The sequence below is a fragment of the Suncus etruscus genome, chromosome 3, assembly GCF_024139225.1.
Source record: "Suncus etruscus isolate mSunEtr1 chromosome 3, mSunEtr1.pri.cur, whole genome shotgun sequence".
Classification (NCBI taxonomy): Eukaryota; Metazoa; Chordata; class Mammalia; order Eulipotyphla; family Soricidae; genus Suncus; species Suncus etruscus.
This window is the reverse complement of record NC_064850.1, coordinates 82,807,303-82,834,012: the sequence shown is the minus strand read 5'-3', so window position 1 is coordinate 82,834,012 and position 26,710 is coordinate 82,807,303. Positions and strand designations below refer to the sequence as shown.

At 38.5% G+C, this 26,710-nt stretch overlaps 1 protein-coding gene and 1 non-coding gene across 3 annotated transcripts in view; both read right to left on the bottom strand.

Annotated features, from left to right (window-relative positions):
- Window positions 1–26,710, bottom strand: part of CEMIP2 (cell migration inducing hyaluronidase 2) — an 89,090-nt gene that overhangs the window by 15,752 nt on the left and 46,628 nt on the right. For both annotated transcript variants that reach the window (XM_049770923.1, XM_049770924.1), the window contains exons 12-17: window positions 21,528–21,616; window positions 16,289–16,420; window positions 13,793–13,828; window positions 12,102–12,257; window positions 8,579–8,756; window positions 6,188–6,403 (exon numbers count right to left, since the gene is read on the bottom strand). In XM_049770923.1, coding sequence (XP_049626880.1) covers window positions 6,188–6,403; window positions 8,579–8,756; window positions 12,102–12,257; window positions 13,793–13,828; window positions 16,289–16,420; window positions 21,528–21,616 — 807 coding nt within the window. The remainder of the gene's footprint in view (window positions 1–6,187; window positions 6,404–8,578; window positions 8,757–12,101; window positions 12,258–13,792; window positions 13,829–16,288; window positions 16,421–21,527; window positions 21,617–26,710) is intronic.
- Window positions 12,352–12,458, bottom strand: LOC126005623 (U6 spliceosomal RNA). The gene has a single exon (XR_007494667.1). It is a non-coding gene; the product is annotated as a U6 spliceosomal RNA (small nuclear RNA).

The following is a 26,710-nucleotide window of genomic DNA, read 5'->3' as shown; positions in this document are numbered from 1 at the left end:
TTTTGCTTTTGTGTGTGTGTGTGTGTGTGTGTGTGTGTGTGTGTGTGTGTGTGTGTTTGGGTCACACCCAGCAGTGCTCAGGGGAAACTCCTGCCTCCGTGCTCAGAAATTGCTCCTGGCAGGCACGGGGGACCATATGGGAAGCCGGATTCGAACTGATGACCTTCTGCATGAAAGGCAAATGCCTTACCTCCATGCTATCTCTCTGGCCCCAAACTTAAACATTCTAATTTATTCCTATAGCATTCCTGTATGAGCCCATAACTAAACTTCTAACTACAAAAGGACTAATGGCTTTTAGCTAAAAGCCAAAATAGATGTTCTCTAATTATATCCTACAAAGGATAAACCTCAGCACAATTTCCTAAAAACAACAACAACAACAACAACAACAACAAACAACTGATATCCTGCAGGATTTTACCAAGTTTTAAAGCATTTGAAAAGTGCTAATATTTAATCTATGATACTTCTACTTTTCTTTCTGTCATTTCAACAGTTTTTAAATTTCTGATTCTCTAATTCTATTTTCTTTGATCCAGGAAAAAATGTTTTAGAATTTTGAGGTCACACAGTGATGCTCAAGCCATGTGCCTTGGAGTTACTCCAAGAGGTGATGACCAGAAATAAAGCCTAACATAGCCACACACAAAATATGTGTCCCATCACCTCGGAGATATCTCTTTAGAAATCTTTTAACAATTTAAAATAAAGTAGAAATCATACAGGTTAAGGTTATTGATTTTTAGATATTTAACTTATTTATGATTTAACTACATCTATTAATTAACTTATATTTATATTTACTTACATATAACTATACCTCCATAAATGTATTAACCTGCCTTATTCCATATATATAAAATAATTTGAAGTAGCATTTGTAATGATAATTTTCCTTATGATACCTCTTTTTTCCTGAGGACCTTTATCCCATAGGTCAGCAAAAAAGCTTATTTCAATAAATACAATTACAAATAATTAATCAAAAATAATTCTGCTTTGAGACCCACCACTTTTATCTTTTGCCTAAAATGTATAGCATAGGGCTGGAGCTATGGCACAGAGGTAGGGCGTTCGCCTTGCACAAGGCTGACCCAGGTTTAACCAAAGTTCAAACCCCCAGCATTCCATATGATCCCCCAAGCCAGGAGCGATTTCTGAGGAATAACCAGGAATAACCCCTGAGTGTCACCGGGTGTGGCCCAAAAACCAAATAGATAAATAAGTAAATAAAACATAAAGCATAAAGCATTATATACTATTTGTATGTGACAATAAGTAGCCTGAGATCTGAGCTCATTGTCTAGCTTTCAAATTCTCAGGAAAATTCCTGTCGTATATGATTTTATATTCCACAGTGCCTGATGAGGTCTCAAGCAACTTCTTTATTGTTCTTTAAGTGAAATTTGAATTATTATTCTTCATCATAAGATGAAAGAATTAAGTTTACATTCTTACACAGGTGTAAGGATATTTTTAATTAGGGGGTGGTGAAAAAAAGAATATTTTAATTATAAAGTCTTATTAATGAATATCTATCAGCATAAAATACCACACATTTAAAAAATAAAAACTGTTTCCTGCCCTGTACTTTGGCACACTGAGAACATCTCCTGAGGGCACCTCATCTGACGTGAGACTGGCCCATGAAGGGTGGAGCCTGATTCCTGCCATGTGCTTTGGCACATGGGAGACATTTTGAATGACCTCTGCTCTGCTCCGTGATGTGGCGGTGATCCACCCAACAGAACAGCTCGTGATCCAGAACAGCTCGTGAGAACACAGTAACAGAGAACATCTCCTGAGAGCACAACAGCTAAGGGTGGAGCTAGAGAAACTCTCTGTTTCACTCCACGGCTGCACACATTTTCTAACCAATGAACCCCAGCACAACATGTAGAAAACACCACACAACAAGCATAACAATGGGGGAATCAACGGATTAGAAATAAAAAGTGGGGAGATCACTATAGATATTACAGAGATTCAAAGTAAAATCTTTGAGAAACTATGCCACAAAATATAAAAACCTGGTAGAAAAATTAAATTCTTGTACTCATAATCTTCCACAATTGAATCAGGATTATCTAGCATACTTAAACAGACCCATCACTACTGAGGACAGTATCATAAGGTAAAGAGAAGAACATGTAGGTAAACTACTCCATGACATTGAGACTAGAGAGGAAACATCACTGTCCAAACAAGTGGAAGCAGAGATAAACAAATTGGACTATATTAAGTTGAGAAGCTTCTGCACTTCAAAGGAAATAGTGACTAGGATACAAAGACGTTCCACAGAATGGGAGAAACTATTTTCCAATACTAATCAGATAAGTGGCTAATATCTAAGATATAAAAGGTACTGACCAAATTTAACAAGAAAAAAACATCTAACCCCATCAAAAAATGGGGAAAGCAAATGAACAGATACTCCCTCGAAGAAGAAATACAAATGGCCAAAAGACACATGAAAAAATGCTCCCCACCACTAATCATCAGGGAGATGCAAATCAAAACAACAATGAGGTACCATCTCATACCACAGAGACTGGGATACATCACAAAGAATAATCAGTACTGGCGAGGATGTGGGGAGAAAGGGACTCTCACTCACTACTGATGGGAATGTTGTCTATTCCAGCCTTTATGGAAAACAATATGGAGAGCCCTCAAAAAGCTGTAAATTGGGGCCGGAGCAGTGGCGCAAGCAGTAGGGCCTTTGCCTTGCATGTGCTAACCTAGGACAGACCTCAGTTCAATCCCCCGGCATCCCACATGGTCCCCCAAGCCAGGAGCAATTTCTGAGCACATAGCCAAGAGTAACCTCCGAGTGTCACCAGGTGTGGCCCAAAAACAAAAGAAAAAAAAAAAAAAACTAAAAAATTAGCTTCCAGGGGCCAGAGAGATAGTACAGCAGTAAGGCATCTTGCATGCGGTAGGACGTTGGTTCAAATCCCGGCATCCCATATGGTCCCCCGAGCCTGCCAGGAGCGATTTCTGAGCATGGAGCCAGGAGTAACCCCTGAGCGTTGTGGGTGTGACCCAAAAACCAAAAAAAAATAAATAAAAAAAAATTAGCTTCCATATGATCCAGCTATACCACTTCTAGAAATTTACCCTAGGAATACAAAAATACAATACAAAAATGCCTTCTGCACAACCTATATTCATTGCAGCACTATTTAAAACAGCCAGAATTTGGAATCAACCCTGATGCCCAACAAGAGAGTAGTGGCTAAAGTAACAAATACACAATGGAATACTATGCAGCCGTCGGGAGAGATGAAGTCATGAATTTTTCCTATACATGGATGGACATGAAAATTATTATGCTGAGTTAAATAAATCAGAGGGAGAGAGAGAGACAGCAGAATAGTCTTACTCATCTATGGAATTTAAGAAAAATAAAAGACATTATTGTAATTAATCCCAGAGACAATAGAGATGAGGGCTAGAAGGACTGGCCCTCAATATAAAGCTCACCACAAAAAGTGGAGAAGGCAGTTAGAGAAATAACTACACGAACAACTATCATCACACCTGCAGTGAGTGAAAGAAACAGAGTGCCTGTCTCGAATACAGGCAGAGGGTAGGTGAGGAGGGAGATGTGGAGCATTGGTTGTGGGAGCATTGCACTGATTAAGTGGGGGGTGTTCTTTTTTATAACTGAAACCCACCTACAGATGTATTTGTAATCATGGTACATAAATAGATATTATTAAAAATAAATAACAATAAAAAAGAACTATTTACAATAGTAAAAAAATAAAAGCTAATGGGAATTTAACTAAACTTATAACTACAAAAGGTCTAATGGCCTTTTTTTTTAAATGTAAGCAACACTGGTTTAAAGAATTGTAACGAGGAAGGAGAAGGAAGAGATAGAGAAATACAGAGTAGTAGTAGATGGCCTTGGGTACTTTGGTAGAGGCTTTTAGACAGAAGAGAAACTTTGTACCTCAAAACCATAAATAATGTAGCCAGTGTGAAAGTATACCAGGTTGCCTTGCATACAACAGATCCAGGTTTGATCCCAAGTACCCAAGATGATTCCTTGAGAACTGCTAGGATTGATCACTGAATGAAGAACCATGAGAAAACCCTGAAAACTACCTCCAAGTGTAGTTTTTCACCTAAATAAATAAATAAATAAATAAATAAATAAAAATCCAAAACTATAAACATTATGGCTTTCAATAGTTTTTAAGTGTAACACATATCAATTATTTTTTATTTTATACATTGTGATTTATATATATATTACATATATACCCCTTATGGTATGTACATATATATATAATATATTGTTGGGGGTAGGGTTTCATATAAAAAATATATATATATACCCCTAACAGTATTTACATAACAGGTTTCATACATAAAACATTCTGGGACCACATCTCCCAATAGTGCATACTCACCTCTATCATTGTCTCAGTGCCCCCTCTTTTTATCTGTCCCCAGCCCATTCTGCTCTGGCATGATAAGCTTTCTACTAAAAACAAGTTTTCAATTTTTGTAGCCTTTGGCATGTTTATGGTTCTTTATATCCCACTTATGAGGGAGATATAAAATCTATGATATTGAATGCTTGATTTAGGAGATAATTCTAACTAAGAATGGAAAGAATGTGCCTGGAGAGATAGCACTGCAAGTTGGGTACTTGCCTTGTACACAACTGACTCAGGTTTGATCCCCAGCACCCCAAAAGGCTCCTCAAGCCACTCCCGATGTGATCCCTGAAGGCAGAGTCAAAAGTAAGCCCTAAGAACCACTGGGTGTGATCCTAAACAAAAATTAAATTGAAAAAAATGTTTAAATATTATAAATGAAAATGATAACACATTTGAGTCACTTTCATTTCCTCCTTATTTAACTCTAATCAAATCTTCCTGTCCCTCCCAAAGGTTACACAAATATTTCTTCCTGTTTTATTTTTTTTTTTCTCTTCTTTTGGAGCTGATAGTAGAAATTCCTCAACAAAAAAGTTTACTTTTCATTAAAATGAACTAAACAATCTGTCCAATTGTAACCTTCTATTAGGTGCTTTATCTTGTCCTTAAGAATGCTCACTTTCCTCACATGCAGGAGATAGGTCTGGACAGTACAAGGCTCTGGGAGCACAGGAGAAGCCCAGCATCATCATGTGGCCCAAAAGAGCCTTTAAGTTGCAGTTTTTCAATTAAAGAATCTGTCATTCTTTTTGTGAGGCAGCAGAGAATGGGTTTGGGGTGGTTTCCTAACTATGCTCAGGGGAACACTCACTGAGCTACTTGGCCAATTGAGCCAGATGCTTCAATGCTCAGGCTCAGGCCCATCGCAAGGCTACAAAGAAGACTATGGGAGGCAGAGCTCATGTGCTGGGAATCAAACTTGGGGTACTGTGCGAACAACGTATGTGCCCATTACCCCTGAGGCAACTCTCCAGACAAAGAATATAGCCTCCTTTCTGTAGCTGTTTGCTTGGGTGTTTTTCTTGGAAGGTGGAAATACACCTCGCAGTCAGTGCTCAAGGCTTACTTCTGCTGTGCTCAGGGTTCACTCTTGGCAGGTTGCAGGGGACAAAATGTAGTGCTGGGAATAGAAGAACTTCGGGTGCAGAACACAGGTCAGCTGTATAAAAAAAAAAAAGTGCCTTCCCTGCTATATTATATCTCCAGCCTCAAATGTAGCATATACCATCATGACATTGTTATGATGTATCTTTGATTTTAAAATATAGCATAAACTCTAAGGAGATGACTTTGTTTGCAGGTGGAAATTTTATATTGTGTTACAATGTAAAGTCTGAAGAGCAATGGAGAATTCTGTTTCAGGAAGCTCCCACTATGAAGGTAATAGTGCTGGATACACGTCAGGGCTCAAGAAATGCAAAAATAGGAGTTGATCTGCTTGGGAGGCAAAGTAAAGGAGCCAGAGCTCAGCAGGACAGCAACATCAAGAAAATGTGGGTTCTCTCACACAATATCCATATTTAAACAGGGCAAAAAAACATAATGTGTTACTTTTTCTAAATTGGATTGGGGGAGGGCTTTAAAGTAAAATTTAATTAGTATTTTTTCTTTTCCTTCTAAAGAAAAGTCATGCTCTATAAAATTTTAATCACATTCAAATTTCTCACAGAAGCAAAGCAGTTCGACTTCTGGCAGGAGCCTGCATGTTGAGAAGGAATCCAGCCTACCTGGGCATAGCTCCCACTGCACACCACTGCATTCCACTTGGTCACATTTATACAGCTTGGGTGGCGAATCAGGTAGTTGTCTATCCGTCCCACATATGCATCCTGGTATCCTGTCACAGAGCCATCAATGTCATGGAATATGGAGTTCTTATCACCGTCCAGCTCACAGTCTTCAAACCAGGGGCCAGGCTTTCCAAGGAAGACATTCAGAGACACCTAACAGTGAGAAGAAACCAGTATATCTAATTAGAACCAGTGGCAGCTCAGTCAGAGCCCCTATGAAGAACCTTCTGCACATCCATTACAATGTGTTTTTAGCCTACGTTCTTAAGTGGCAAGAACAAAAGTGCTTGTTTTGACAAAAGCAAGAACAAAAGCACAAAGAAGAAAACAAAAACAAAAAGAACAAAAGCACAGCCAGAAGTAAGCCTTGAGCACTGACTGCCAGGTGTATTTCCAAACAAACAAAAAGGGGGGATACCACACCTGGCTGTGCTCAGGACTTACTCCTGGCTTTGCATTCAATGATCACGTCTGGCATTACCAAGGATCAAACCCAGGTTTGGTGTGTGGAAAACAAGGGCCTTACCCACTAAATGATCTCTCTGGCGCTGATCTTTGGATATTTGGGGGGAGGTGAAATAACTTTGTACATCAAAGACATAAATATGAATGATAGCAGCCATGTTATCTCAACTTCAATAAGAAGGGAGGAAGGACCAGAGTGATAGCAGAGTGAGTGAATCCTGTGTTTGCCTTGCACGAAGCTGACCTGGATTCTATCCCCAGCATCCCATATGGTCCCCTGAGCCTGCCAGGAGTGATTTCTGAGCACCGATACAGGAGTAGCCCAACTGTAAAATCACCCTACACACTGTATCTCAAACCCCATGTGAATGAGTCTGAAAGGGTTATGAATAAAATAATCCAAACCAAGCTGAGAGTGAAACATGTGTAGTCTGGCAGTCTTCTACCTCATATGGAGAGCAAGCTGCCTGCCAGAACTGCCATTTTAATTGAGTAGACGAGAGAGAGAGAGAGGAGAGAGAGAGAGAGAGAGAGAGAGAGAGAGAGAGAGAGAGAGAGAGAGAGAGAGAGAGAGAGAGAAGAGAGAAATAGCAATAGCTCAACTGACTGAGTAATCTCTGCAAGTGAGAGGCCCAATCCTTCACATTGTGTGGTTCTGTAAGCACCACCACCAGCAATTCCCAATCACTGAGCTTTGAGGAACTTTAAGCACTGCTGAGTATGTCCTCAAAACAAAAATTAAATCCCAAAGACAAATGACTAATATAATATTTCCCCTCACATACATAAAAACTCAAATCTGCTCTTTAAACAAAACCAATCTGTATTCATAAAACCCAGAGTCATGGGAAAGGGGATTCTGCAGTTATATATATTTAATAAAAATTATGATTGAAAACCAACTACAATCATGCTAGTAATTCTGGTGGTGTTTAATGATTTTATATATATATTTTAAAAAATTAGAATCAGTATACCAAAAATTGGCATATTTTTCTGTATGCAAATCACACCTCAATTCTATCTTGTTGCTGTTTTTCAAAACAAATGCTTAGTTATCTGTTCACATGATTTCACTCCACCAAAACATGGGAACAGATAAAAAAATCTATAATGATATAATTTAAATATTGCCTTCTCTGTGGCTGGAAAACTAGTGTAACCACTAGAATCACTCAAATATGTAAGTTAATTTTCTCTTTCTTCACATGAATCAAGCCCAGCTTAGTAATTTTCATGAATTTAGGATATTCTTTTATTATTTAATAATGAGTGCAAAGAACTGAGTGACAAAGCAGGATACAGGTGACATGTTTTAGAATCCATTTACAGATGTTGATCAATGGTAAATTATTATATTTTCCAAGTTCCAGAGATATACTCCTACTGCTTTCTTGCTTTCTTGCCCTGGGGTGTTGTTGAAAAAAACTACCTAGAAATAGCCCCATCTGTATCTTTTATCTCCTGTTTTACAGAGGAACAACCTCACTCCCAAATCATAGACCAAGTAAACCAAATCTCTCTGTGAGTTATTACAGTGAATTTTCCCAAATCCTATGTCCTGTTGGCACTCAATAAAACCACAATCTTCATGAGGTCACTTGAACTAATTTGTTCTTTCTTTAAAGCCAGAATAGTCAAGATAACACTTGGCATGAATAACAAAGAGCCTTAGGTGCCTGGTACTTCCATTTTCACATGAGTTCAACATCACAGAGAACATGGAATCAAGCTCAAGCTGCTCTTGTGGGTACTTCTGGCTGACAATAAAGATGCTTTGGAGATTCTTCATTTCTATTGGGGAAAGTAGTCTATCCCTCTCCTATCACAACTACTTTGTAAGAACCATAACAACATACTTACATGTGGACCAAATTTCACAAGGGAAATGTTATTCCTGGGGGTCATTTGCCAAGAATTCTTCATGAGAAAGCCAATAGCACTGGTATACCTATCTGGAGTAGGAACGTATTTTTTGAAAGTGCATCTAGTAAGATGAATGGGTCCATCATAAATCTGGAAGCCTCTAATTGGAAATGTCCTGTTGAAATACAAGATTAAGTTTAATTCTCAGGGACCCATCACCTAAACAACACTTCACTTCTGTGGGCGACCGTACACCCACATATTCAATGGAACTCTGAATGAATTTTTCACCGCTGCCTGATTCAAGCCATAAGTTTGCTTAGCCCCGAGCCAAAAAGAAACTCTGCAAATAAATTTAGCCCGGCACACAGAATCTGGCTTAAACCAGATTCCTTAACCTTTCCATGGAACCTGTTTTTGTAACTGCTCTCAAAAACGTAATTATAGATAGGTTTTTGTAAGGTTTAAACTGTAATCCTTATTGCTTGCACAAAAGAAAGATCTATTAACTATTTGTTTAAGGATTTGCTTCCCCTCCCCCCATCCTGCCAGGTTCCTCTTTATCCTTCCCGCCATCAAAATGTGTTTTTGCTCCCATTGATTAAAATCGTTGTACCTGTACAAATCTGATTGGTTTAAGTTTCAATCCTATGTTGCTGCTCCTCCCACTGAAGCAGGGCATAAAAGCCTTGCTCTCTCCCTCAATAAACCTCTTGACTGGCTTACGTCACCAGGAACCATTCTACTAATTTCTACAGCTTAATTTTTTAGGTGTTCACAAAAGAGCTTAACACTTGCGAATAATTTGTATCTGCCTTCTGCCTTCTGTCCTGGTTGAGAGAAAGCTGCTGGCCGGAAATCTCTCCCAGTAAAGGGCAGGAGCAAAGGAAGTTACACACTTCAGTATTTGCTTCATATTGGGGTGAGATGTTAACTTTATGAGATTATTACAACATCATAAAATACTCTTTTGGGGGGCACACTCAAAGCAGTGCTCAGGGGTTACTTCTGGTACTGTACTCAGTAAACATATGGGATGCTGGTGAATGAACCCAGGTCGACTGCATTCAAGGCATTATTCCCCATTACTTTTCCCACTTTATTATCTTCCTAATCATACAAATCCTTGAGCCCAAGACCCTTATTTAAGCTGTACTTAAATTTTCCTGATCCACAGAAATGAAAAAACAAATGTTCACATTAGCATTATTTAAAAAATAAAGTATTTGCTTCATGGGTTCTATTGAGCATCCTACACACATTGAACACAAGTCTATGATGCAGGCAACTGAGACAAGATTTTGACCCAAGGAAACATATACCAAAGTGGGAAAGGCAAACTGAAAAATTTCAGGCTAAAGTTGTATGGGACACTAAGATGAAGTAATACAATATACTGGCTAGGAGAGATGTGTTTTTTTCTAAGAGGGGAGTTTGCAGTCTTACAATTAATTTTGTGAAGATTTTATTTAATAACTCATATAAAACTTCATGTTGGTTCCAAATTCTCTAACATTAGAATAAAATTAAAATAAAAAAAACATATTCAAGTCATCAAGTAACAATAATAAAATGAAAGAATACACTCTTAAACAGATAAAATGTAAGTTCTCAAGCATTACTCTGTGTCAAATGGGCTCTCAGGATTAAGTAATAAATCTTATTCATTTTTCTTCTTGTCTATTCAAACAATTTAATCCACTGTCCTCTTTTACCATTCAAATAAACTCTTAATTATGTGTTATTAACAATAACTAATGTACAAGACCCATAATATCCTGGATGTCTTAGGTTTCTCATTAAATTCTTCAATGGGTATTGTGAAGGATTTCTATAGCAATTAACCAATGTTTACAATTTGGCAGTGGTTTACGCAGTGCTAATAAGATAATACCCTGATTAAAAGTTTGTGTTATCTTAATATATGTCTGCAATGGATGTATAGGAAAAGCTACTTTAAAATTCAGTAAAATAAAAATTGGATTTGCCAACTGATCTGGCCAATAGCATACTGCAATCCATACTTCAGCATATCTCCATTTCTCAAGAAGCATCAATAGCTTACTGCTCCATAGGATGGCATTGAAATAAAACTCAAGTGTTTAAATCATTCCTTGGCAACTTTTACAAGATTACTCCGTTTATAAAACCAAAGGATGACAAGTTTCTACACCACTGACTTTGTGAAGACTAAACAATCAGAACAATTAGAACTGAGAACAGGACCTCTGGCAACATAAGCTTTTTTTTTGGGGGGGGGGGGGCACTCAGGGACTCTGCACTCCAAAATTACTCCTGGTAGGCTTGTGGGACCATATGGGATGCCAAAGATCAAATCTAGGTTGGTCACTTACAAGGCAAATGTCCTACAATCTGTGATATATTGTTCCAACCCCAAACTTTTAATTAATGTTAATACTGAAAATTTATGACATGCCTTTTCTAGTATTTTTCTCTGATCTAAGAGGGCACAGAAAATTATGAAGCTACAAATAACACAGGAGCCAAATTTAGGTAGTCTTTGACATAAGTTCAAGTCCTCTCCCATATTCTTTGTCCTTCAAATCTAACAGTACAGTTGCCCCATCCCCTAAACTGTCCTAGCTCCACATCAAGTCACAGCTTGAGATACTAAAAGATTTTAGTCATGGGTAACAGAGTATAGCCTTGTACAAGACAGAGCTGGGTTCAATCCTCAGGACCCCATATAGTACCCCAAACCCTGCCATTAGTGATCCCTGAACACAGCTATGTGTGGCCCCAAAACAAAACATATTAAATTTTGATGAAGAACACTGGTTTGGGGGGTTTTATCTCTTTTCTACCTGGTTTTCTTTCTCATAAATAAAATGAAAATTCTAAACTATCTTAAAAAAAGGCATGAATTTATTATATAATAGTTTCCTACTATTCTTTCTACTTTAATAATTATTTAATAGTTCTTTCTACTTTAATAATTCTATGATTATGATAAAAAATATGACCCAAATCTTCTCCCTCTTCAATGTCTGAGACACTTTTCATTATAAGGTCAGGGTTATGTATAGATCTTTGACTTCCTTCAATCAATTTACTTTCTCAAACTCTTTTCAATAGGTCATTTCCTTTTTCCCGAAAGTCAACCTCATAAATCAAGAAGAAAGGATCTAATATTTTAGTTTATTGCTTGTCAACTTTTTGTGGCTGAAGAAGAGGGGAGGAAAAATCACCAGCTTCTATGTATTAAAAATACTTTATATTTCTTGCAAAAGAATAAGAAACAAGATCATGCCCTTCATTTGAAAACTGATTAACAAAATCTACTAAGTATGTAATAAAGTTTCAGAATTCCAGAAACTAATATAGACAATAGAATGATAATAGTAAGAATATGGTCACAGTGCTATAATTCATAGCAGTGATCATCCAATAATAATAAACTAATACACACACTAGTCCAGGATTACTCAGAAACCACAACTAGGGTGAGGCTTTCGTTTATTATTGAAATGTAACAATCCACTACTAAAGCAATGCTTACCTATTCCTGGGTAATGTCCGAGATTTCTGGTCTACACCCCCAGTGCCTACATACTTGTTCTGGCCACCATGAAAGCCGTAATTTCTGCTCTCCCCTACAAAGAGTGATTCAGACACTTCCTGGCTGGAACCTTCATCACTTGGGAAGCTTCCATCACTGTGAAAACACAAAGGATCACTAGCATGGCAAAATAAAGGTAACCAATACATCTAAAAGTATAAATATTTTAAGCAACATTAACAATTTTTTTTTAAATATGGAATGCTTCACGAATTTGCATGTCATCCTTGCGCAGGGGCCATGCTAATCTTCTCTGTATCTTTCCAATTTTAGTATATGTGCTGCCGAAGCGAGCACGCAACATTAACAATTTCTATTGCACCTTTTCAAGTCATCAGAAAGTGTCTTCAAACTATGAGCATGCTCTTATAAATAAATGATTTTTGATGTTCATACAAAGAAGTGAAATATAGCAGCAACAATGAACTATTTTGTTACTATTGCTGTATGCAATGATATTTCAAAGAAGAGGTCACATAGCAAATATGTCCAGGCTTTAATCTAATGACAAGTATCTTTAAGATAACAGGGGTCGGTGTTTGGAGTGATAGCACTGCAGGAAAGGCATTTGCCTTGCACAGAGCCAGGAGTAACCACTGCAATCTGCCAGGTATAGCCCAAACAACAAAAAGATAATAAGAATGAACTGGCTTTGGAGAGAAAACTATAGCACAAAAAGCTCAGCTTTTAGAAAACAATGCAAAGTTAAGAGTAGCTACTAAGAAAATATTTAATCTCCCAACTTTTCTTAGGTTTTTCTTCTATTTTTGTTTAAGATCTTTCGTCTAGAAGTTTAGTCTAAATACTGGGAACATAAAAGAGTAACTCATGGTAAAGTACATGCCTCACTCATATGAAGCTAAGAATTCAGTTGCAAGCAGCACCACACATCAATGTATGGGATTCCTTCCCTACAACGCTGTGTAATATGTCCTGCATGAGTCCCTGATGCTGTAAAAATAAATCACAATAAAACTAAAGTTCAAGTGTTTTCTTCTTAGCAAAAATCATAATGTGTCTACCCTGCTGGGCAATCCAACAATATTAACATACTACTTTGGTATAAATTCAATTAATCAGTATGTTTAACTTAATTTTTCTTTTTTTGTTGTTGTTGTTTTTTTGTTTTTTTGGGCCACACCTGGCGGTGCTCAGGGGTTACTCCTGGCTGTCTGCTCAGGAAATAGCTCCTGGCAGGCACAGGGGACCATATGGGACACCGGGATTCGAACCAACCACCTTTGGTCCTGGGTTGACTGCTTGCAAGGCAAATGCCACTGTGCTATCCTTCCGGGCCCTAACTTAATTTTTCTTACAATGATATTAACATTGTATTTTATATAAATAATATGACATTATATTGTATTACCAAAACTAAAGTCAAGGAAGAGTTCACCTTACTTTCAGGGGTAGTCAAGCTTTTTAAACAGGGGGTCAGTTCACTGTCCCTCAGACCATTGGAGGGTCTAACTATAGTAAAAACAAAACTTATGAACGAAAGCTTATGCATACTACATATATCTTATTTTGCAATGAAGAAACAAAACAGATACAAATATGATATGTGGCCCGCGGGCCACATAGTTTGAGGACCACTGCATCAGATCAGAATTTTGTAAGCAATTACAAACCTGGCAAAGGTCAGTCCAATTCCATTGTCTGCGAATCTGTAAGCAACAAGAAAATGAGTAGACAAATTTATAGATCTTATCATATAATGAGAGCTAATTCTTCCAACATTCAACTTCCATGAAATCCAAGAGCTTCCAATAATATCTATTCTCTGACGAACACAAACATTGTTTGACAAAACATGAAATATTGTAATATTACAATGTATAGAGCACATAGCAAAGAGACAGGTTTCAAATCTCAGCCTTGCCATGTGATCTTTGGCAAATTACATACCCTCTCTGTACCTCAGCTTTCCCACAGTAAAGCTAAAATAGAACCAGAGAGAGCTCAATGGACTGAAGCACACGCTTTGCCTCCCAGAAGCTAGATTCGATTGCTTTCATCACATGATTCCCTGAGTATCAGGAGTGACATTTGGATACACAGCCAAAAGTAACACCTGAGCACCATCAAGAGTAGCCCCAAGAAAAAGCAAAAAAAAAAAAAAAAAGTTGAAATAATAATGTAACCTTCCTTCTGGTATATTCAAAAGCATTAACATACTCATTAATTATGACTACTTAGAATAGTGCTTGGCATATAAGCAACAAACAAGTATTACTGACAGGATCATTGAGAGAGAGAGAGAGAGAGAGAGAGAGAGAGAGAGAGAGAGAGAGAGAGAGTGTGCTGGAAGTGCTGAGCACATGCTCTGCATTTAAGAAGCCAGCATTTGATCCCTATCATAGCATATCCCTCCACTCAAGGATGATTAGGTGTGACCCCCACACACACCCTCAGGTACAGAACAAAGAGTAGCTCCTGAGCATGGCCCAAGATCAAACTAAAACAAAACATGAAACAACCTCTAAATAGTATTGTTATAATCATTTCAATAACTTCTGAATGAGGGAAGATTCCCAAGCAGTGCTCAGGGGAACTGGTTATCACTAGCAGCAATAATCTGACCACCTGTTTAGTGCTAGAACCCAAGGATATGCTGTTGCCCAGCAGTGTTCAGAGGCTTCCAAAGCCACATGCAACCATGGCCTTGTGGCTTTGTGTAGCAAAGATCAAACACCTGCAGGGTAGTTCAAGACATCAACCCTAACCCCTATGTACTATCTCCCTGCCTTGGTAATCCTTTGTTTTTGTTTTTGGGTCACACCAGAAGTGCTCATGAATTACTCCTGACTGCACAGGGTCGAACCCAAGTTGATTTGCATGGCAAATGCCCTACCCACTAGACTATCACTCTAGTCCCTTGATAATTCTTTCTAAAGAAGCCATTTCTTGGGGTGCTGAAATAGTTCATGATACTGTAGGCAGTGCAGGCCGGTGGTACAATGGTCAGCAATCACCACATGGAGATTAGTGTGCTAAGGTTCAAACATAGGAACTCTCTCTCTCTCTCTCTCTCTCTCTCTCTCTCTCTCTCTCTCTCATTTCTGGGCCATACCCGGTGACACTCAAACATAGGAACACTCTCTCTCTCTCTCTCTCTCTCTCTCTCTCTCTCTCTCTCTCTCTCTCTCTCTCTCTCTCTCTCTCTCTCTCTCTCTCTCTCTCTCTCTCTCTCTCTCTCATTTCTGGGCCATACCCGGTGACACTCAGGGGTTACTCCTGGCTATGCGCTCAGAAATCACTCCTGGCTTGTGGGACCATATGGGACGCCAGGGATCAAACCAAGATCCGTCATGGGTTAGCCACATGCAAGGCAAATGCTCTACTGCTGCACTGTCGCGCTGGTCCCAGGTTCTCTCTTAAGTATGCTGAGCATGGACTCACACTTAACCAATCTCTCCAGGTCCTGTTTTTACAATTATGTCTAAAACTAATTAGAACAAGACATTGTCTTCCAAGCTGCATAGCACTAATATTGAAGCTATTTATACAGATGTATTTATACAGTGTCTCTTCATAAAATGCTAACAAACTAATGGTATTACCAGAAAGAAAAAGTAAGTTTTTTGAGACACTTTCACTAACACCAAACCTTAGCTTGACAGTAACCAGACATCATCTAACATTAAAGAAATGGAAAACAAGCGAGCTGCCTTACTGCCTTAGGTCAGGATAAGGCATAAGTCAACAGATTTTATAAGGTGGAATTCACAACTGTTTTGTATGGCAACAACAGAGAATCAGGAGAACTTTGCATGTCCAAGAGAAGGGGAAAATCCAAGTCGTTTTAACATCTTTATTTAGCTCTCTGGCATAGACCATGCTTGCTTTATAAAGTAAACTTCCCAATTTCTGTTAATCTCATCAAACAAACTCTCCTGTTACCAGACAAAGTCAGCTCCAATAAAAGCAGCAGATACTTACAGTCTGTTAATCCTGCAATGCTTCCTCAAAGTGAGTCCTTAATAATAATAATAATAACAACAATAATAATAATTTGATCTCAAATCATCACTGAACTTTCAGTATACTGGTTTCTTTGGTCAATAGCATTAAACTGAACACTGCCATGCCTTAAAGCAGCAGCCTTGTGGAGAATGAATACTCACGCTGAATTCTGCACAATGATGTCCCCTCCTCTGATCCAAGCTCCATGGTCATTATTTTTAAAGGCAATGAGCCTATCAATTAAAGCAGCAACACGTGGCTTTTCAGGGTCTGCATCCTGATGAGGCCGAAACCTTGCAGTGAGAAGGAAAAAGAATATTTTAATAAAGTGCTGAAAATTGGTTGTTTATAAATATAAACTTTAGTGTCAAAAGAGAAGGATTTAAATTTGACCATAGTTGGAGAAAGAGGACAAACCCATATGAAATAAATGTTTTAACTGTTAAATATTAAAAGAAAAATTATATTTCTTTATATACAAATCCCAGAGAAATATTTCATATCCTTTAATTTTATACACTAATTTGTATTTTTAGAATGGGTACTGCAGAATATTCAAAGCACTCAAACTATTTCCCCCAACAAAAAAGTTCCAACCAGAAAATTCCCATGTTTTCACAATTTTTGAAGGAGCTGACAGTTGGGACATCAAATGTGCTTGGGGTTTACTCCTGGCTCTGTGCTCAAAGATCACTCCTACAGTGCGTAGGTCACCACATGTAGTGCCAGGATTAGAATCTAGAGTCAGCCAAATACAAGGCAAGTGACTTAATCCCTATACTATCCCTTTGGCTCCATTTTCATTCATTCTTAACTTATCTACGATACTAATATAAATTCACTGAATAAATGAGTCATATATTCCAACATACAAATATTAAGTACTGTGCTAATGATACATTTTAGCTATGGACCAAACTGTGTTCAATAGCTTAAAAATACCTAAATTCAAAATGAGCTGTGTCTTACTAGTTATTAATACCCTATTTTTCCTTTTCTTTCTAACTGCAAACACCTCTTATTAAGGTAAAAAAAATATACTGATGTCTAAAACTGTGTACTCCTAAACCAGTGAAATGGTTCAAAGGCTGATGTGCATATGACCCCATAAGCACTACCAAGGGTGTTACCCCAAAACATACCTCCACAACATCAGATGTGGCCCCAATCAAAATTGTCAATATGACAACTCAAATAATTTCAAGTCATCTACTTTTTAAAAATAAAATTGTTTCTAACCTAACCTTATAAAGTTTAGTGGTGGATGTGGGAGGGGTGAGAACCAGACATATATTCAAACATCAATTTTTCAGATTGAGATTGTCAATTAGAAAATATCATTTGGTATGGGTTGGACAGATAGTATAGCACAACTTGCCTTGCATGCAGTTGATCGAGGTTCACTCTCTGACATTCCATAAGACACCCCAAGCCTCACCAGGAGTGATCACTGAGCTCAGAACTAAGAGTAAGCCCTGAGCATCACAGGGTATAGCCCAGAATTCAACAACAAAAATGGTAATAAAAATAATAAAAGAAAATTTAAATATTATTTTTACAGAAGCACCTAGCATAGTCAGTGACATACAGCACTTGTTGATAAATATGTATGATATGGAAAGAAGATGTGCATGGAAACCAGCATAGACTAGGACTCTTAGAGCCTAATAAGCCTGCATAGCTAAGGAACAAGTTGGTGGCAGGCTAAAAGAGAGAATGACAGAGAGGGTGGCAGCACCAAGCAAGGATGTGTTCTCACTTTTAAATGCAGCAGTTTACACTGAATAGGATGACAACGGCTGCAGGCTAGGGAGAAATGCCACAGACCACAGTGACTATGGCTATAATACTCTATTTATTACAGGCTTAAATCTTGCTAAGAGGATAAGATCTTGCTAAGAGGGAAGTATTCTTGCCATTCCAACAAATTAAATAATAGGAGGTGAAAGGAAACTAAAAGAAATCATGGACATGGCTTTAGATGCGCATATGGCATAACTTCTTCATGGTACTGAGAATTTTGGAGGTATGTTCTAATTTTCAAACTCATTTATATGTGTGAAATATGATTTTACACATGAAATATATACCAATTTTAAATGTCAACCACATGTCAGTAAAGAAGATGGGAGGCTGGAGAAAGAGGGAGAGAGAGTAGGAGTGGGGAAGATATATGATAAGAAGTCATTAAGACAGGTCAGAGCTATATAGTACAGTAGCAGGTATGTTGCATGCAGCCAACCCGGTTTAATCCTGGCATCCCCTATGGTATCCTTGGAGATTGCTAGGATTAATTATTGAATACAAAGTTAGGAGTTAACTCCTAAGCTTCATTCCAAAACCAAAACAATAAAATAAATAAAGTCATTAGGTGTTCAAATCACGTCGGGGTCACCAAAAAAAAAAAAGTCATTAGAAATAAAATCAGGAAACTGTTATTTAGTTTTTCTTAATTGGTTGCTACTTGTTGAATGATAAGAGAATGAAGACCAGCCTGTTAGGTTTTTGCTTGCTTGTTTGTTTTAATGTTTCTAAGACATCTAAGGCATCATGGACTAAGATAGCACTACTACTCCAGTTATGTATGTCACACTAAGTACCTCTGACCTAATAGAAATGCTTGACTGAGTCTTTACCCAGTCTTTTGGCAAGGTAACTGCCAAACATCCTGTAGTCGGCACACTGAACTAAGCAGATGAAAGATTTAGAAAAGAAACTATGTATTTTGGGGTTTTTTAGTTGTTTTTATTTTTAACTTTTATTTTACTTTTACTTTTCTTTTAAGCTTTTACATACATAAAATGTATGTATTTTGTATACAGCTGACTGGGTTCAATCCCCAGCATCCCATAAGGTCCAGGGTGCACTGTCAAACATAATTCCTGAGTGCAGAGCCAGGAGTAACCCTGAGCATAGTCAAATATGGCCCAAACAACAACAAAAATTTTTCTAAGAAAAGACTGGGAAAATAGAGAACATAAACACCATAAAGCAACATTTGATTTTCCGCTGTAGACATCTCATCTTTCCTAAAGTTCCTATGTATAAAATTGTCTATCTTTAGATCCCTGCAATGAGCATATGGGAAAGGCTCATTTGATTAACTGTTGAGTCAACTTCCCATTTGATAAAGAGCTAAAATATCTTTTGAGTTCCAGGAGTCTGATGTTTAATTCATGAGATGGTCTATTAATCATTTGTGGTGAAGTTTTATTGTTTTACTCATGTTTAGATTCCATGAATGCTTGTTATCATAGTCTATATCTAAATTTATATAAAACATAAATGCATACAGTGCCAAATGTGCTATTATTCTTATTCTATAACCACTTATTTTCTATAACTTCCTATTATAATTCAATTCCTTTTTAATGTCTGTGGATTTAAAATTGCTAACAAAAGTGAAGAGCAGAAGAAAAATTATAATTTTCATAGCATATATTTATATTGGACAAAGGATTCCTAGGTTGCTATGAATATTATTTTATTATCAAAGCTAAATAAAATATCAATGCATTTGTAATATGTGTTTTTATTCATCCATCTACTCATTCATAATCAAACACATACACTCACTCACTTATGCTGTTTTAGGACAAAAAAATTTCAACTATGCCATATTTAAGTATTTTCCACTGACATCAGTTTGGCAAAGTATATATTTCTAGTTCTGTGGGCAACAATTTCATAAAATTTTTAAAGTTATGATAACCAGCAACAGTGAAATTTTTTGGTCAGTGTTTTTTTTCTTTTTTCTGAAGGGGGGTGGGCCTCACTCAGTGGCGCTCAGGTGGTCCTTTGCTCAGAAACTGCTCCTGAAATATGGGATGCTGGGGATTGAGCCTGGGTCCATCCCAAGTCAGCAGCATGCAAGGCAAACCCCTAACATAGTGCTATTGATCTGACTCCAGTTCATAGTCTTTGTACATAATGTTTTCATTTGTTGTTTTGGTTTTAGGACCTTTCCCATCAGTGCTTGGGGATAACTCTCAGCTGTGCTCAAGTGACGTTATGTTGCTTGAGACTGAACTCAGGCCATCTACATGTAAGGCAAGTGCTCTTCTTCCACCAAGACAACTCCCCAGTCATGCATTCATTATTTTGTTTGTTCTTTATATGTACTCCTTTCTATTAAAGCTCAGCCCTTCTATTTTCAATTCATAGCTTGCTTAGCTATTAGGTGGTAATTTATTTAAATAACCCCAAAGTTTCTTTAGTATCACAAATACTATAGTATACATGCTAGATGGTCACTACTTTTAAAACAGTATAGGATCACCTTGTCCTTTAAGAAATCTTGAGTAATTTTATTTAACAGAATTCCCCAGTGTGCCCTGACTTCATACAGTTTTATGATACAACCAGGATTATGCTTTAGACCTAAAATTACAATGTGTCTCGTCATTTATGCCTTACATTATGAACCAGAAGGCCTGGCTTCCTTTTCTGAAATATCTCTCAATAAATCCTACTAAATCTAGAATTCTTTCATGCTGGTCAGTCAACTTTGCACTGAAAGAAAATAATATTCACCATATGCTGAATAAGACTTTAAGTTTCCAGAAATTTCTATTTTCATAGGAGACCTTTTATTTATTTTGGCTCATGAACAGCTTGTAAGAAAATTTTGATGAAATGCTAATCCATATCCCAAGTACATTTGATGGTTATATAGGAGTGTAACAAAGAGCTTGGCTATGATGGTAATCTGAGGACACAAATTATATCAGAACCAGCCTAAACATCAAATCTAAAATTTTTCCTTTTGAAAGAGATTAATTATATCATCTTCTACAGGGCCACTAATGATAAATTCCTAGGCTTTGGGATTACATTAAATCATTTTAGCTTGTTTTTTAATAAATAATATTCTTGGGGCTGGAGAGATAGCACAGAGGTAAGACATTTGCCTTGCATGTGGCCGACCCAGAATGGATCAGGTTTGATTCCTGGCATCCCATATAGTCTCCCGAGCTTGCCAGGAGAGATTTCTGAGCACAGAAATCATCTGAGCATTGCCAGACATGGCCCCAAAATAAACAAACAAATAAATAAATAAACAAATTGCTAAAAAAGAAAAGCATATTCTATTTCAGATCATGTCTGAATCATTTTTCAACATATTTCATTGGTGCTGTCTTCTGCCATTCTTCTTAACATCAAATTATGATTGTGAAACATTTGGGGGAAATATCAACTTTTTTGGTTTCTCAGTAAGATAAAAAGCGTGACCACTAAGAACTAAATGGTCACTAGAAATAAGTGGTTTTTAAATGCCTTCCTGTACATTTGGACCAGTGAAGTTTAAACACATCTTTGGAGAAAAGAGCACAATGACAACTAAAAAAAATTATGTTTTGGCAAGAAAAGATTTCAGTGAGTTAAAGGGATCATATCTACCTTGCACTGTTATCCAAAGAGAGGTATTCCCTTGGGTCAGCAGCACTAGCATTGGTTGTTTTGACACCCTTGTCAATGAATAAGCCAGCCTGGAAAATATAATAATGGACTAAAATAAATATATAACCAAAGTTATATCTATCTATATATTCATATTCATGAAAATAGTTTAGCATATCATCAAAATATAAGAGGGAGAATCAGAAACACAGATAAAATAAAAGCATCTATTTTTCCTGGATATTTCTATAATTTTATTTATTTGGTGGGTATTTATTTGCTTCACTATTCAGCAACAACCTTGTAGTAGGCACGAGGCATTGTACACTGACAAGAAAACCTTGATCTCTGTTACGGTCAGAAAATAGTAAGAAGACATGCAACTAAATAAACAACTTATTATATACCATGCTATGATAAGGATATGATAATGCAAACATTTAGTACTTTTGGTAGTGCATAAGGAATGCACCAAGATACTTGTTGCAAGGATGGGAGATAATTCAAGGAACATATCCAAAAAGAAGAGACTACCAAACACTCAAAGCTGAAATAAACAATGAAGGAGAAAGAATTAGTCTGGCAAAAGGATAGACTGGGACGTAGAAGCATGGGTGGGTAGGAAGCAGCTAAGGAACCCGAAGGAAAGCACTTGAGGGACTAATTTATAAAGAGTCATGAAAAAGGCTAGTGTAGCATGTACAATGAAAAATAAAATCTTCCATGAACTAAAAGAAAGTTTTTGAAAAGGGAAAAGGTTAAGGAAGAAAAGAAAATGCCAGTGATACAGCACTAATTCAAGAGTAGGGACAATGAGGGAAGACAAGAAAATCAATTGTACTGTAAGAAAAAAATACTGCAAGATGAATAAAGAACTGGAAAGGGAACAAAATTAGAGAGAAGTAAGAAGTAAAGAAAGAAGTAACTGCCACTGTCCAGAAATGCGATCTGTACTAAAAAATAATGATATAGAGTGAGAATTCCTTGCTAGTGATTGATAGCAGCTAGTAATTAATAAAAGTTCATGTGTTTCCAGTTTGGACACATGGGTTGCTAGGGTATTTTTTTTTTTTTAAGAAATAGATGTGGGCTGGTGAGAAAGTAGAGTGGCTAAGGCATTTGTCTTGCATATGGCTGACCTGGTTCTCTTGGTCACACCAGGAGTAAACTCTGAGCCAGCTATGTGCTCGGAAGGAAGAAAGGTGGGGAGAGAGAAAGAAAGAAAGAAAGAAAGAGCTGGAGGGAAGGCTAGAGGGAGGGAGGGAGGGAGGGAGGGAAGGAAGGAAGGAAGGAAGGAAGGGAGGGAGGGAGGGAGGAAGAAGGGAGGGAGGAAGGAAAGAAGGGAGGGAGGGAGGAAGGAGGGAGGGAGGAAGGAGGGAGGGAGGAAGGAAGGGAGGAAGAAGGGAGGGAGGAAGGGAGGGAGGAAGGAAAGAAGGGGAGGGAGGGAGGGAAGGAGGGAGGAGGGAGGAGGGAAGGAAGGGAGGGAAGGAAGGGAGGGAAGGAAGGAGGGAAGGAGGGAGAGAGAGAGGGAAGGAGGGGAGAGGGAGGAGGGAGGAAGGAGGAAGGAGGAAGAGAGGAGGGGAGGAGGAAAGGAGAGGAGAGGAAGAGGGAGGGAGGAGGAAGGAGGGGAGGAATGAGGGAGAGAGGTAGGAGGGAGGGAGGAGGGAGGAGGGAAGGAAGAAGGGAGAGAGGGAGGAGGGAGGGAGGAAGAAGGAAGGAAGGAGGGAGAGAGGGGGAGGGAGGGAGGAGGAAGGAGGAAAGGAAGGAGGGAGAGAGGGAGGAGGGAGGGAGGAGGAAGGAGGGAAGGAAAAAGGGAGAGAGGGAGGAGGGAGGGAGGAGGGAGAGAAGGAAGGAGAGAGGCAGATGGGTGGGAGGGAGGTAGGAAGTAAGGAGGGAGAGAGGAAGGAGGGTGGGAGGGAAGGAAGAAAGGAAGGGAAGAGGGAGGGAAGGAAAGAAGGGAGGAGGGATGGAAGGAAGAATGGAGGAGGGAAGGGAAGAAGGAGGGAGGAAGTAAGGAGGGAGAGAGGGAGGAGGGTGGGAGGGAAGGAAGGAAGGAAGAAAGGGAGGAGGGAGGGAGGGTAGGAAAAAGAAGGGAAGAGGGAGGGAAGGAAGGATGGAGGAGGGAATGTAAGAGGGAGGGTGGAAGGAAGGGAGGTAGAGAGGAAGGAAAGGAGGGAGGGAGGGAAGGAAGGATGGAGGAGGGAAAAGAAGAGGGAGGGAGGGAGGGAGGGAGGAGAGTGGGAGGAAAGGAAGGAAGAGGAGGCGGGAGGGAGGGAAGGAAGGATGGAGGAGGGAAGGGAAGAGGGAGGGAGGAAGGAAGAAAGGGAGGTAGAGAGGAAGAAAGGAAAGAGGGAGGAAGGAAGGGAGGTAGAAAGGAAGGAAAGGAGGGAGAGAGGGAAGGAAAGGAGGTAGAGAGGAAGAAATGGAGGGAGGAAGGAAGGGAGGGAGGGAGGTAAGAAGGGAGGGAGGTTGGGAGAAAGGAAGAAAGGGAGAAGGAAGGGAGGGAGGGAGGAAGGGAGAGGGAGAAAGGAAGGAAGGAAAGGAGGGAAGGGAAGGAGAGGGAAAGGGAGGGAGAGGGAGATGAGGAGTTGAAGAAGAAAATATGTATTTTATAAAAGATATAAAGTAATGGGAATAATATTCATATTCATAGATCAGTAAAATTAACATTACTAATATGGGTATCCTAGCCAAACACATGTTCAATGCAATCCCTATCAAAGTTGCAGTGACATTCTTTAATACATTTCTTTCAAAACATCAATGAATTCACATGGAGCCACAAAAATCCCCAGTACCCAAAGCAAATTTGAGAAAAAGATGTAAAAAAATTCCATTCTGACTTCACACTACACAATAAAGCTATAGTTGTCAAAATTGTATGGTGCAGTAATAAAATTTGACACAGAACAGTGGGATACATTTGAGGCCTCGGTATTAAATAATCACATATTTGGATAGTCAATTTATGACCAAGAAACCAAAAGCATAAAATGGATAAAGGAAAGTCTATTCATCAAATGGTATTGGGAAAACTGGAGATCCATATACAAACTAAAAAATGAAATTGGATCGCCCAAGGTAAGTGTAGAAAGCACTTCTAGTGCACACACTCAACTCAAGTCTTAATCCTCAGCACCCTCTGGTCCCCTGAGTACCACCAGGGTGACCCTTTATTTTTTAAAAATAGAAAAAGTGTGTAATGAACACATTACATTTACAAGCATTAAAAGTCACTGAGGCAGGCCATAACTGAGTGTTAGTATATTTATGACTGACCCATTAACAGGCCATTTCTGAGAGCTCTGAAAGGTTTGGCTCCCTTTGATTATAAAATTCTCTTGCTGGTCTATCAATCCCAAATTTAATGAATAAAAACAAACCTAACCATTCACTTATTGTTTCAATCTAACACTCTTTCTAGAAATAAGGAGACATCTCAAAGGGCAGGAGCACATGTTTTATTTGCAGAATGAGAATCCTTATCTGATCTCTGAGCCTCACATGGCCTCCAAGCACTACTGGGAGCTCTCCCAGGACACCACCGGGCATGGACCAAAACAAACTAAAAAGAGAAATTATAATCCTGTGTAAACTGTCTCATCTCCAAACCCTTCATCATATGATTTAAAGCTATATAAACTATTATAGGCTTTTTTTTTTAATTGAGGCCAGTGTGAATTACAAGTCTTGCAGTTGTATTTCAGTGATATCGTGAGAGTGAATTAGGGCTGTTCCACCACCAATGTTGACCTCCCGCCACTATAGTTCCCAGCATGCATCCAGATCTTCACCCTTAGCCCCCTAGACTACTAGTGTAACAGGTCCATTTTGTGTATAGCTTGTTATAGTTTGGGTCTCTTGATATGGCTTTTTTTTTTTTTTGAATGTTGGGGAAATTAGAAAGAAAATTTTCTTGGGCTATGAGATATAGGGTGTCTCCAACCGTGAAGCACACTGTCATGAGACCAATTACAGGCTCCGGACATGTTCATTGTCAAATCTAAGGTCTTTTTTGATCCCAGGAAAAGTTTTGTTCAGTCTCAGCTGTCAAAGTCAGTCTTCGGTAATTAGAGATCTTGGTTTTTGCATAGAGCCTAAGGTAAAGTTTTCCTTTATGGTCTCAGGAAAAGTTCTGCTCAGTGGAGGTTGTCCTTATGGGCCCCTCTTGGGAGTCTTGGGAGCAGGGAAAAGGCCCTCACCCTGCTGATGCCCTGGAGCTGTATCCTACAAAATGCCCAGCTTCAGCACTTCTACATTCATCTCTGCAGATTCCTAGCTACCAAATACTCTAAGCTCTCTAAACAAGCAGGTTTTGTGGCTGACCTTTGGACCCAGGCCAGACCTCCTCCCCACCCTCAACCTACCTCCACACCTCCGTACTTCCTGAAGTCCCTGGTAGCCAGGCCCATAATCCCAGACCTTTCTGCCAAATCTGAACAAGCAGCCAACTCCATAGAACCATCTAACTCTCAACAAAGAAGCCAAACTAGCAGGAAAATACCCACCTCACAGCTAAATGCACTGAGGCCCTTCTAAGGGACCCGTATGAGCTCATCAGCCCAGCTCCGCTGATCCTCAAATTTGTGAACTGTGCAGCAGCTTATAGTGTCATGTGACACACCCTGATTTTAATACTGATTTACCAGTAGGAATAAACCAAATTAGATGTGAAATATTCATAGAAGCCACATTAACTCAACAAATAGAATCAATAGCAGAACAGTCAACTGGCAATATACAATTAGTAAATCTTCAGACAATGACATACGATCTCGCTGCGAGATATAGCAATGTTCACAATTTCACAATTTTCAATGCTGTTTTTTTCTGTAATTTGGTACATTTAATTGTACCAAACACTATTACATAAATTACTCCTACCTGCCAAAGGGAAAGCCTTGGGAGTTTGGGAAACTGATGACCATGTTACGTTAATGGTAGGATTGGTGTTGGAATACTGAATGCCAGGAATAATTATTTATGAACAACTCTGTAAAGCAGAATTTAAAATAAAGAAATAAAATTTGTTTTTAAGAAAAAGGTCTTCCTAATATCTTAAACAAAAAGGATTACTTGAAATTTGATATGAATCCATCAGGATAAAGACTTGGGGAACTGAGTTTCAAGAAGAAACTATACCATGTTACTCAGTCATTAGAAAAGATTGAATCTGGTTTTTA